Here is a 13,616-nt window from a genome sequence, read left to right as displayed (position 1 = left end):
GTTAGGGTGACCACTAAGCAACATTTTATTTACGGGAACACATCTTCTATCTCAAAATAAGAGATAATAACTCTATATATCTCTCATGGGGTATAAGTATACTTATTTTATGACGATAGAATAACAAAATGGGTTACACGTGAGGAATATATTGGTGACCCTATTATAATTATTGATTTTTTTTACTTTATGTACAACAAGAAATTAATAAAGATGGACTAAAAGACAAAACAAAAAGAATGAGAGCATATGTGGAAACAATACAACTCGTATCCTGCACATTTTCCCTCCAGCTCTGCTTAAAAGTTAGTTATATAATCACCTAAACAAAACTTTTATCTTCCTTCAATGTCTTTACTTCCGGCAACAACTTTACGGTGGCGCTTAGAACCAGATATCCTATCTCTGCTACGTTTTCCAGGGTCTGCTATATCGGATGAAGTTATGACCTTATCGGGTAACGACGTTTCAAGCACAGGCAATGGAGGTGAGGGTGGGGGTGGATGAATGCGAGCACCGGGTGCTGCGAGCTGCAGCAATAAATCCCTGTGGTATTTCTGTAAGCACAAGATATATTTGAATTACAGTAAGGTTGGCAATAATGTTGATTTGCATAAATAATATACCATCCAAGTAAAAGACACAAGTCAAGAACCATTGAGTCAAGAGTTTTTCAGCATAAAAAACCTAAAAGAATGTGGATGCAGTACAGTTTTCATAAAACAATTGGCCATGGAATTGTTAACTAAAACAAAAAAGGGCGACACAGTGCAGAAAGCTCCCACTTAGTGGGGTGTGAGGAGAGTAAATGTGAATTAAAACAAATGCAACAAGATTGTCGACCATAATAATGGAAATGGTCATATCCTTCCCAATCAACTTTAAAAAATGAATGCCAAGTACTTGAATAGTGAAATAGAGGAATGTGTATAACTAAGTGCAGAAACATTTAGAGAAACAAAGACAAAAACTGTGTGGGGAAACAAAGGGATCTCTTTCTACCCACCTACATGGTTGACCACAAATGAGAAAGATTTACAAATATGGAAAGTGCTATAATTGTTACTTTAGCTTATGCTGTCAAAAAAGTGTTCATGAATATCTTTGTATCATTGTATCTTTACTGCATTCCTAACTATTGAAAATGTTCAGAATCAGCATGTACCTTATAGAAAAACTACAGAATCAAAATCTTAATTCTAGTCGGATATACACAACAATAACAACAACAATCAAGCTTTAATCCCACTGAGTGGGGTTAACTACATCAATCGAACAACATCGTAATGTTTTATCATAAATCATGTTCATTGATAAAGCATTGATCTCTATTTTTCCTAATTGTTTCTCCTATGGCTTTTCTTGGCTTCCTTCTCCCTATAGAAATTGGACTAACCTCCATTTGATCTACTCTCCTCATTGGGGAGAAAATAGTTGAGTCTCGGTGCAATGGTAAGGTTGTTTGCCTTCTGACCCAGAGATTATGAGTTCAAATCTTGGAAATTGTTTCTTCACTTCCGAGGGTAAAATTGTATACATCTACCCCTCTCAGACCCAGTAGGTGGGAGACTCATGCACCTGACTGCCCTTTTTATACAAATAAGATAAAATAGTTACCTGAATCACAAAATTGCGCCTTTCACAATCCAGGAACATGTGAAACTTAAAATCCACCGTCGACAAAACTTTGTCCCTGACAGTTGAGAAACTAATCTGGTCCCTTGAAGTAAATCGATCAACTTCATTGAACCAAAGACAAGTTAAGAGGTTGCTAATAGGAACATGCTCTTTTACTATTACACATCCTTCAGGGACATCTGCAATATAGCCATGAAGTTTGAGAAAAAGTTAAGCAAGTGAATCTCTTCCCAGATAGATACACGAAGGAAGTTTCGCCTACCACTTATAAGAGGAAGCTTGGCGTCTGTATATGGGGTCAATCCCTCCTTCTTGTAAAACTCAATCTGAAAGTCAATAGATGCATTATCATACTTTGCAGCAGCTTTATTTGCCTCGGCCTCAACAAATACATCAAAGCGTCTATAATGCTTAGATATTGCAAAAGTTGCATTTGTCCTCCACAAAAACCTAAACAGGTGAAGAGAAGTGATTTAGGTGCCAAAATATTATTATACAAGGATAAATAAAAACAAAGGTTGTATATAGTTGGATATGACGCAGGTATGAAATATGATGCCTAATGCATTACATTTTGGGACATACCCCAGAACAATATAGGAAAAAAAATCAGCAAAAACATAAGCTCCATTTAAATAGAAAATAATACAGTATGTATGAGGATCTTGCTCATGCGGGAACTAATCATTAGACCGTGGGTAGCCACCAAAGTGGAAAACAAGACTCAGAATAGAGCAAATGGAAGAGAAGGATCTAATAAAATCAATTTCAAAATCAGCAGTATTCTGCAGTAAACGTCAACAAAAGAACAACGATAGGCAACTGAAACTGTCAATGTTTCAATTACAGTCTCTGAACGGCAGTTCTATAAGCCGAGATAGGCACTTCACAAGATTCTGGAACTTCATAACACAAATATTAATGCTGTAAGCCTCTAGTATATGTCCTACAGGAAAGTTATTAAAGGTGTTAACTTATAACTTCACTCTTGCCAGCTCCTGGTGAGAATCAATGTTGGTGAAATACCAATTTGAAGAAATGCCTACACCGCATGACAAAAAACAACCTAATTTACGAATTCTAATTTGAAGAAATGCCTTCAATTCCTATAGAATGGGAAATGAGCCAGAAAGTGTAGTGGAGGAGGTTGTTATGCAAGACAGAGGTAGCTCTAACACAGATTGGAAACTTAGCGCAGGGAATTCGTGTAGGAGTGCTGGAATCGTGTAAGATATAAAGAGAACGGGATGGTGGTGGAGAGGTGTCTGATCATTTTGGGTAAACAGGGGATGGCGGAAGCCAAGGGACAGACAAAGCATTCTTGCTTCTCTGATATCTTCTTAATTTTGTCATGTTTTACTTATTTCTGTATATACACTGTACTTGGAGCTTGTTCCTGTTGTTTTCTTCCTATTTTTATTACTTTTAATCCAATTCCTATCAGATTGACGAGTCCATTGGGCACGTCTATGCCCATATTACTAAAAATGTAGAGCACTAAAGCAACAAATTGTCGGGCTTGTGTTATAAGGTACATAGATGTTAAAACGACTTTCATGATTTCGTTCTATTTGTTAGCATAGTCTGTGGGGATAAATTGAAGGTGGGACCAGGGCAGAGTTTGATAAGTGTTGTATTTACGTCATCCTAGACTGTGGTATCATTGGCAAGCAACCTGGTCAAAATTGGAGAACATACAATACGAAAAAATCTACAGCTGAATATCTGGCGACCATTTTAAGGCAAAAAAGCTCTTTGGTAAGGCCATTCATTACATTGCTTCCTTAAAACTTGTAATTACTCCCTAACCCTCATCTATAGGTGATAGAGGGACTTGAGCAGCAAAGCTGCTTCTCGGATCTTGGCAGATGAACCATAAGCTGGATGGTCCTAAGAAGTATAGCATCTACAATATAGCGCAACTGTGACTAAGAACAAAAACTACACGAAAATAAAAAACAACTGATAAAGCAACAGACACATACTGGCAAATTTCAAACTTACATCTTCTAATGCCGCTGTGGAAACTGGAAGTATCTAGTTTAAAACATGTTCTGAGTGTCAATCCTAAACAGGTGGGATATCATATCTATCTCATACAGAATGCCAGACTATGTTTGTAACAAAATGATAGAGGGACGGAAATGAGAATATTTACATCACTTTCATAAAATGAATTGTCTATAGTATTAAGGAGAGAGGAATATATATACCTTTCAAGAATTTGATATGGATCTACAACAAGCTCAAGCTTTCCATCAATCCATATAGAATAGCGAGCATTTGGAACCAACCTATGCAACAGAAGCTTTGGAATCTGTGGAAAAGGTAGTAAAATTTACAAGGTACGTAAAAGTTCTACTCTTTGAACTAGAATACACACTGGTGTCTATGCAATATTTTTTTTTTCAATTCATACAGAATAGATAATTTACATTTTGAATGAAAAGAATCATCACAATGCTGACACAAGGTTCTAGCCAATACTAAGAGGTCAACTGATCTAAGCATCCCCCTCCCCTTTGTGAATATTAGGGATTAGTCAGCATGGCAATAGTAACTCCTTCAAGAGTTCAAGGGAGATTATAAAAAATCATTAAACCACGAGCAAAAAAAGAATTTCCCACAGCAATGATCAGATGTTAAAGATAACGTAAAAAGAAAATCATGAACAAAAATGGCTAAAAAATCGTATGCTAATTTCCATTTCACAGTCACAGTGGTGCTTGCAAATTATATAATTCTGACCTTTCCTGTCCGCCTGGCATCTTTGTAAGGAAGATTACGAGTCACAATAATTCTCCATAAACCAATTTTCTTGCTGATTCCCAGCTTGCCAGAACTTCTCAGATATTTTTCTGTTACTTCATCTACAAACATAATGAAGCATACAGTCTTCCTCGAATAATCACTTATATGTTTTGGCTCATTTATCTCATCAAAATTTCCTGCACGGGATATTTAATTTATATTCAATTACTAGCTTAAACAAGTATATAAGTGCAGAAATCATAGAATACAGACCAAATATGGCTGATGCGACGACCACTCCATTACACTGCTCCACTTCAAGAAGGTCAGCTTCGTCCATGTCAAATCCTGTGTTGTGGCCAGGCTTAATTCCTCTTACAAATCTGATTGATGCAAATGACGATGCAGAATTGATTAATATCAGTAAAAAAGTATGACACGAGAGATATACTTTATTATTGGCACAGACAAATCATACCATAAAGAACATTCCTTAGTCACTATAGAAATCTATAACAGAAGCATGCAACCAAAAGCAAAACCTACCCACAGTGAACACTCATTGACTCTCGTATATTAAAAGAGTCATTTCTCTGCTTCAGCGTAGGAAATCCTCCAAATTCCGAACCACCAAATTCTCCATCTCTACTTAAAATTTCCTCTTGGACAAATGTTAAATTATTAAGAACTGGCGATGGTGATGGGAACTTCGGCATCCGTTCAATGGCTTCTTCCACAGGGAGGTAACATACTGGGCATGCTGAAACACAAACAAGGCAGAAGTTCAGGATAAGACCCACATACAGTACGCACTCTAAAATATATACCAGATCCTCCATGTCATCATGAACTACAAAAATCAAAAGAACTAATACATATATTATTGCAAATTTGTAAATATCAAACAGCCTATAAGAGATATCATAGGCAGCACGTCAAAATAGTGAGAAAAAAAAAACTTACGCCTAGGCCCAGTACGCTTTTTATCAGCTGGTGGGGGAGGAAGTGTGAAACTGTTACATGGATGCCCCGGAGGAAGTTGATAGCCCAAAAAATAGCTAGGGGGAGGAGGAGGAGGAGGAGGAGGAGGAGGAGGAGAAAGCAATGCCAAATTCGTACTCAAGCCTATGGCTTTAACCGCAGTGAAGATCAAGGATGGAGAATCAGGTATAGACACACTGTCACCAACGCTAATGCTATGCACACTGTTTCCTTTTTGAGAATCTTCACCTGGAAGCAAGCCAAATCACAAGCATTATGTTATATCCTAATAATTAAATTAGAACGAAATCAAGTGATAGATGTGAATCACAACTCAAAGCACATGCTGGCAAGCCAAGTAGAGCGAAACAGAAGAACTAGATAGCTATGGCGTTAGCATATTCCAATTTAGATCCTAGTAGAAAAATTGCAAACAATTCCGAAAACTCAAATTGTATTTCTGATAATTGCAACAGCTAGGCAGACTAATATAGCAAGAATAAAATACTTATGCTTTAAACTAGCAGTGACCACATTGCAATCACATATTCAAAACCAAAAAAATAAAAAACAAGGGATCACTTGGGGGAAAATTCCCATATGGAAACTTTTTTTAAGAAGGTTGTTTCCAGTTTAATGTGACATATTTTTGCAAAGCTGATTAAATACTGAAACATGATTTTATGAGAACAAAACAGTTTGTTTTTTTAAAAGAAGCTGGATGTTTCAATTTGATTATTTTGAGTGAATCATATTTTTTTCTCATTTCACCATGTAGAACTAATTATCAAACAAATATTATTAAGCTAAACAAATACCTTGTGTAAGCTTTCTGAGACTCACTAAAGATTAAAGGACGCAGCAAAACAAATTATTTTAAAATCACTTTCATACAAACATAAAGCTGATTCAATGATAACTATAATCACTTATAACAATAATTGATCATAAAAATAATCGATTATAGATATGATCCATTACTGAAATAGTATATTTTTCGCAACCAATCCAAATAGAAAGGGAGAAATGGAGAGACCTTTTGCCATAAACAAAACCCAAATGAAAACTGCAGCAGACACAAGACATAGAAAAAGCATTCCAACCCTCTTGCGGCCAGTAAACTTATAGATCCAAAGGAAAAACCTCTCTTTCTCTTTCTCCTTAATCATCTTTGAAGCTCTGCGTGCTGATGCAAGTGTAGCTGTTTGAACCTGTAACTGTTGCTTATCTAAAGATCCATAACTTCCAGAACGAATTCCCAATGACCCTCCTCCAGACATTGTTGTTTTTCTTATATCTCATTATCATTGAAATTCTCATATGCCCATCTCATTTCTGAATCACCTTCAATTTCTCTTCTTTTCTCTGATTTAACAAAGACCCACTTCACCAATTGGAATGCACTTTGCTTTAGCAATGCCACTTAAACTCAACAATGGAACTAAAAAATTGTTTTTTTATACCCCAAAATCAAATGAAAAAGGGAAGTTTCATAAATAGAAGAGCTGTGCCCAAATCAACTGAGACACGGTTATATTACACTGAAACAGAAACTGGGTCGGAGAAAAAACTCTCCCTTTAATGGTGCTCTTTAGGGTTTTCTGAAATCTGAGACTTGGTGGAAGAAATCCATGGTCATAAAAATGAAGTGATATGTTTTTTTTAATTATTGTTATTTATTATGTCGCTGATCCACAAGTGATGACGATGAAGTGAGAGAAGAAAGTTATAATTTGGGCATTTATATGTAGTAAAGATACAGAATTAAGAGGAAAAAATAGAAACTTCGAAATTTGTAATCTGGTAGTGTGCATGTTGCACAATGTTAGGCCACTTCAGATACTCTCAGTCATAGATAGAGTGTTTTTTTTAGGAAAGGATGAATCAAAGCAACTAAGGCCTAAGCTACCATGTTCCAATAGCTTAGGGTGTTTTAATCATGACTTTTATGTTCATCTAGTTTGGTCTACACTTTAATGAATTTGTTATGGTTGAGTTTGTGTTAGTTTAGTTTAAAAATTCATCTTTGGGTTAGTAATGGATAATGAATATTAAATCTATTTACTGATAATATAAATATGTATATATAGTCAGTGTATTATTTATTATTCATTTAGATTATTATTATTTCGAAAAGTCAATAATAATTTAAAATGAATGATAGATGATACATTAACAATATAAAAAAATCTTACACTATTAGTATATATATCTTTTTCTCATAGATGATTCTCATTTGACTTATTTTTATATCATATATGTTTATTTAAGTATGAATATAGTAATAATATCTACTAAAAATAGATTTATAGATGATGCATTTGATTGTAGCAACCTAACTATTAATGTCATTTTACTTTTTTAATTGTTTTTTATCGACAAATGTTATAATGTTAGTGTTTGTTATGGGCGTGACTCGAATCATCAATCTTCTTCACTTCATCTCCCTCTAATCATCAAACTACCTTATAATTTTATTTCTATTTTTTTATTTTAAAATTTGTTATGAGTGAGATTTAAACCCACAACTTTTTGAATATGTTCCTTAAATTTTCTTACTTTGATCATTAGACCACTACCTTTTTAATTGTTTTTTCTAGTTATTTTTTAGACTTTGTGCAACAAATTTATTGTCAATATGTATGTCATTTCATATACTATTGTTTCTATAACATTTTTTAGCATATATACACATATATAAATGATTCACAAAATATATTTATGTGTGTAGTTTCATATGTGAAATTTCATACGCGTAATAAAAGTAATAATGAAAAAATTTATGAGAAGAATAAATACATTATATATAATCATATATAAGTTTGTGTTTAAAAATTAATCTTTTTAATATTTAGAATTAGTTAAACTCATAAATCTAAAGTCGATTTAGGTTTGAATTCATAAATTAGTCTATCAATATTTGGAATTGGATCAAGAAAAAGTCATACCTTCTATCTATCTATTAACAATATAATAAAAAAAAAATTTTTTTATGTCACATGTCACATCCTCCTCACATGTTTTCCCTGCATACCACATGTCACATCCTCCTCACATGTTTTCCCTTCATGCCACATGTCACGTTCTCCTCACATTTTCCCATCTTAAAATATGCCACATGTCACATTTTCCTCACATTTTCCCAGCTTAAAATGTTCTAAGTTATTAAAAAATTAAAAAAAAAAACTCATTCATGTCACATGTTATTACTATGTACCTTCACACACTATCCTTAATTTTTATATATTTTATATGTTAGTAATTTAATTTATTACTATGTACCTTCCCACACCATCCTTACTTTTTATATATTTTATATGTTAATAATTTAATACTAATTAGCGATTGGTCTATGTTGCCACCCCACCAAAATTGAGTATTTATTGTACCTATGTTTTGTTATGTTAAAATGTAATAGACATTGAGTATTAGATGAGATTGAAATCATTTTTCACATCCAAACTATTTCTTTACACTAAGCTATGTATAATATTTAACGTTTACTATTAATCTAAGAATAATTGCATTGTTACACCTCATCAAAGTTTTGTAACACTTTTCCAATTGAATTTTAATATTTCAGATTCTTTGAATTTTAATATTTCAGATTCTTTGAATTTTAATATTTCAGATTCTTTGAATTTTAATATTTCAGATTCTTTGAATTTTAATATTTCAGATTCTTTGAATTTTAATATTTCAGATTCTTTGAATTTTAATATTTCAGATTCTTTGAATTTTAATATTTCAGATTCTTTGAATTTTAATATTTCAGATTCTTTGAATTTTAATTTTTCTCTATTATAATTGAAAAATCAAATTCCAAATTGAAGTTTTTTATAACTTTTAAATATATTTTTAATAAAAAAACTCAAATTAGTATAATGATTTGATTTCCATTTTTTCATTAAAAAATTGTATTTAAAATTGAAAAAATCATTTCATTTTCTATAAATTTTAAAATATTTATTTTAATAAAAATAATATGGTATCATGTTTTAGACTTTCACTTTGTTATTTCCATTAGAAAATTCAAATTAAAAATTGTCATTTCTTTTTCTTATGTGATTGAATATGCAAATATACAGGTAAGACATGTATTCTTAATAATGTGAATGTATAAGTAACGTGTGTTTTAACTATACGAATGCATGTGTTTTCTTAGTAATGTGAATGTACAAGTAACATGTGTGTTTTTAGTCATGTAAATGCACGGGTCACATATGTGTTCTTAACAATACGAATGCACAGGTAACATATGTTTCTTAACCATATAAATGTACATATAATATGTGTTATTAATCTTGCAGCATAGAAGTATTGTTCGTGCATCGCTGATGCACGGATATCTTGCTAGTTTATAATTAGAATCACAGTCGCACTTATTGATTCTCAATCGGCAGCATCACATGAATTGTGGTGCAAGTAGAGATAATTGGTTGACATTGGGCATCTTATAATATATGATTATTTATTGTGGTTTGTTTAACGTTTGTTCTAACACATCCCAAATCCACATTTTGTTTTTGGGCACAAAAAAAAAATGTGTAGCTTGCACTTAAGATTTTAATGTACAATAAGAACTATATTAAGTTGATTTGATGTTAATTTATTTATTGGATATGATAATATTAATCATCAATCATTTTTAATCGTCTAGATTGATACACATTAATCAAAACGTACATTAGAGAAGTTTAATCATTTATTCTTAGTTGGGTTGGGTTTGATGGTACTTTTACACCTTTTTACAAGTGACACATTTACAAAATGGACCTCGTATTTTTCACAACTAATGATATTGTATTTAATATCATGGTTTTAAGACACCCTAAACCCTAAACAAAAAAATGAGAGAGGGTGAGAGAGAGTGGGTGACCGAAAGAGAGACCTTGAGCAAGGAAGACCATGGGAAAGAGGAAGACTCAGGAATTATGGCCTTGCAAATCAAAATTTTCCTAGGTACAGGAAAAGCAACCAGTCTAGTTCGTTCATCCCAAAAGGCTTTTTCAAGGATTTACAAGCTACTTGTACTTCCTTTTTCTTCACCAATTTCCCTGAAAGCCATGGAGTTGCAGAGATGTGGTCCATTTTCTCAAAATGGGGAAGAGTTGGAGGGGTGTTCATTCCACAGAAAAAGGATAAAGATGCAACATATTTGGCTTTGTTAGATTTAAGCAATCAAATGAGGGGGGTAAACTGTTAAAAGCTTTGGAACAAATTTGGATTGGGAATCTCAAAATCAAAGTCAATAGCCCAAAATACAATAGAGTGGAGGATAGGAAGTCTGAGATGAAAAAAGATCTCTATCAATTCAAATATGAGACCTTCAACAAAACCTGTTCAAACCTACATCAAAAAACAAGTGGGAGCTAACTTAGGAGCATCTTTATCCTGGAAAGAAACTCTCAGTGGCATCCCAAAACCGAAGACTTTTCACAGCGGGAATAAGCAATTGTTTCATTTTTCGGCTCCAGTGGAGTTTATTAAAAAAAACCTATCTGTTTTTCTAGGTGAGTTAAGAAATTGGGAGGATGTGCTTACCATTCATGATTCGCTGATTAATCGAGGGGTGTTGGACGTGAAAGCAATTCCAATGGGGGGAAAGTTGTTTTTGTTCAAAGGTGAAGTTGATGTTGAAAAAAGGTTTGACATGGAGGAAGATTGGTGCAAATATTTTTTCTCCTCCATAAGAAGATGGAATCCCAAAGAAGGAGCAAAAGAGAGAATGATATGGGTCAGATGCATCAGAGTCCCTATTCATGCTTGGACTGTAGAATTTTTTCGTTTTCTTGCCGAAAAAATTAGGGTGTTCATAAAAGTGGATGATAAAACTTTGAACATTGAAAGGCTTGACTTTGGCCGTGTATTGATAGCTACTTCTCAATGGAGCAATGTTGAAGTGAATCAAAGAGTGTTGATTGAAGATTTGATCTTTGATTTGAGAATTTTGGAGGAAGAACCAAGAACCCTATGTTTCCACTTAGCTGTTGCCGGGTTGAACACTGGTAACAAAGGAGCATCGGAGGAGACTGACTCGGAGGATGAGGAGTGGTGGCCGGATTGCAACTCCGGCGGGACAGTGAATCCTTTTCGGTGGAGGAAGAAAATGACGTGACAATTCTCTGCAAGGCTCTGCAAAAAGGACAGTGTTCAGACGTTGGGGTGTGCAATAAAAGTACCAAAGAAGATAATGAGGGAGACATGTCTAAGAACCTAGGTGAGGAGGTGCCGGTTTTCTCAGAAGATATTGTGGTTTCACACACGTGTTTGGAAATATTGCCTTCAGAAGGAGAGAAAGTTGCTTTATGTCATAACCATAATAAGGAGGTTGAAGAAAGGCAAGGACGACTAGGGTTGGCTTGGAAGAAAGAGAAAGATAGAAAAGGGAAAAGGGTTTGTCAAGGAAATGGAGTTGTTGGGCTGCCAATTTTTCATGAGCCCAATAAATCCTTAATTTGTGTTAACCCATTGCCAAAGGGTGAACATGTGAAAATGAAAAAGCTGCACGTGAAAGATAAAATTGATGGGGTGAATTTGCTTGGGGCAAGTCAAAGTCAAAGGGAGGCTAATGTTTTGGGCCTTCCAATTCAGGCCTTGAATAGTGAGTGCAATCTAACTTCGGCTAAGGATTTGGACTCTCATTCCCTTGTCCAAACCTTCACAAATGATACTTCTCATATTTCTGAAACTTTGCTAACGTGTAAGGACAATGAAAATTGTCAACCTTGTGTTCCTTCTCTAAAAGTCCAAACGAGTAGGAGAAAAAATTCTAAATTCTCACTCAAGTCCTTTTTCTCCCTTCCTATCATCCTTCCGCAATAAAAAAAAAATTCTTCTCAAATTGCCAAGCACAAAACGAAAAGGAATGGGAATGGAGAGTCTAAACGATTGTTGGCGGGTTGTGATGACATACATAATAAAAAGTTGTTGCACACTGCTTTGAGGACTGAAAGTGGAGACAATAAGGTGGATTTTTCGATCAGCAACTCCATTTCTAACTCAAATGTCCGGGCTGTTAATTTACTCCACTTTAAAGACTATGAAGATGTTGCTAGCAAGGTGTGGGAAATTCGTAAGTGTATGGGTGTTTCCTATGATGGCCCTGATTTTGATATTATTCTGAAAATTGGAGACTTAGAGAAGAGAGATAAGATTGGTTTCATTGAAAACAATCCAAGGGATGAAGATGGTTGCCCATGATTTGTTTGTCTATAAATGTTAGGGGTCTTGGGGGTAGAGTGAAATCGAGGGGTGTTAGGAGTTTAATTGTGAATAATGATGTTGATTTTATTGCAATTCAAGAAACAAAGAAGGAAGAAATTGATGATGCGTTATGCTATAACTTATGGGGTAATAGTAACTGCTCCTGGGAGTTTAATCTTTCAGTTGGTAATTCTGGGGGAATCTTGAGTATTTGAGATTCTTTGTAATTTCAAAAATCTAATGTTCAAAGAGGCACTGGATTTCTGGCTATTCAAGGTATTTGGCTGCCCTCTTAGATTAATTGTTGTATTGTTAATATTTATTCTCCTTGTCTGTTTGCCCTAAAGATTCAGTTGTGGGATGAGCTTTTATGTCTCAAAATATCGATTGGAGATGGAATGTGGTGTTTTCTTGGTGACTTTAATGCTATCAGGAGTGGCGTAGAAAAAAGTGGTATGACAGGGTTCTTTAATAGAAGAGAGGCGAAGTTATTCAACAATTGGATTGGGGAGATGGAATTGGTTGATCTCCCTTTAATAGGGAGAAGTTTCACTTGGTATCATTCTGGGAATGGTTCCATGAGTAGATTAGATAGAATCCTTCTATCTCCTGAATGGATTTCTTGTTGGCCGAATCTGTCTCAATGGGCACTCAATAGAGACTTCTCAGATCATTGTCCTATTATTTTGAGGGTTAAAAATTTGGAGAAAGGTCATATCCCCTTCAAATTCAATAATTGTTGGTTGCAGCATCCTAATTTGGGGGAGGTGATTTTGAATAGTTGGATTGATCATATTGGTGTTGGTAGAAAGGCTTTTATTGTCAAAGAAAAGTTGAAGCGTCTAAAGGTGGCCCTCAGAAATTGGAATAAGGTGACTTATGGGTGCATTGATACAAAATTGAGAGATTTGGTGGGGGATATTCAAGCACTTGACCTTTATGGTGAATCAAACATCTTGGATGTTTCTCAGCTTTCTTGTAGGAAAGAGCTTTTGGCGGATTGGTGGAAGACTGCAAGTTGGAAGGATAGTCTCCTGAGA

The 13,616-nt window shown here is 34.4% G+C and overlaps 1 protein-coding gene across 2 annotated transcripts; it reads right to left on the bottom strand.

The window, feature by feature from the left end:
- Positions 161–7,251, bottom strand: LOC109332190. Of its 2 annotated transcripts, XM_019567080.1 has the most exons (10): positions 6,407–7,251; positions 5,353–5,619; positions 4,936–5,149; positions 4,663–4,772; positions 4,387–4,586; positions 3,852–3,955; positions 1,901–2,088; positions 1,618–1,817; positions 500–557; positions 161–442 (listed from the first exon to the last, which is right to left on the bottom strand). In XM_019567080.1, exons 1-10 carry the CDS (start codon positions 6,648–6,650, stop codon positions 336–338), a joined length of 1,692 nt encoding a protein of 563 aa, XP_019422625.1. In that variant the 5' UTR covers positions 6,651–7,251; the 3' UTR covers positions 161–335. The 2 variants fall into 2 exon arrangements, with proteins under 2 accessions (XP_019422625.1, XP_019422624.1); XM_019567079.1 differs by having other exon boundaries at positions 161–557; positions 6,407–7,249.

Source organism: Lupinus angustifolius, chromosome LG18, assembly GCF_001865875.1.
Source record: "Lupinus angustifolius cultivar Tanjil chromosome LG18, LupAngTanjil_v1.0, whole genome shotgun sequence".
Lineage (NCBI taxonomy): Eukaryota > Viridiplantae > Streptophyta > Magnoliopsida > Fabales > Fabaceae > Lupinus > Lupinus angustifolius.
Note: the sequence above shows the minus strand (reverse complement) of the source record. Positions and strands in the feature narration are given on the sequence as shown.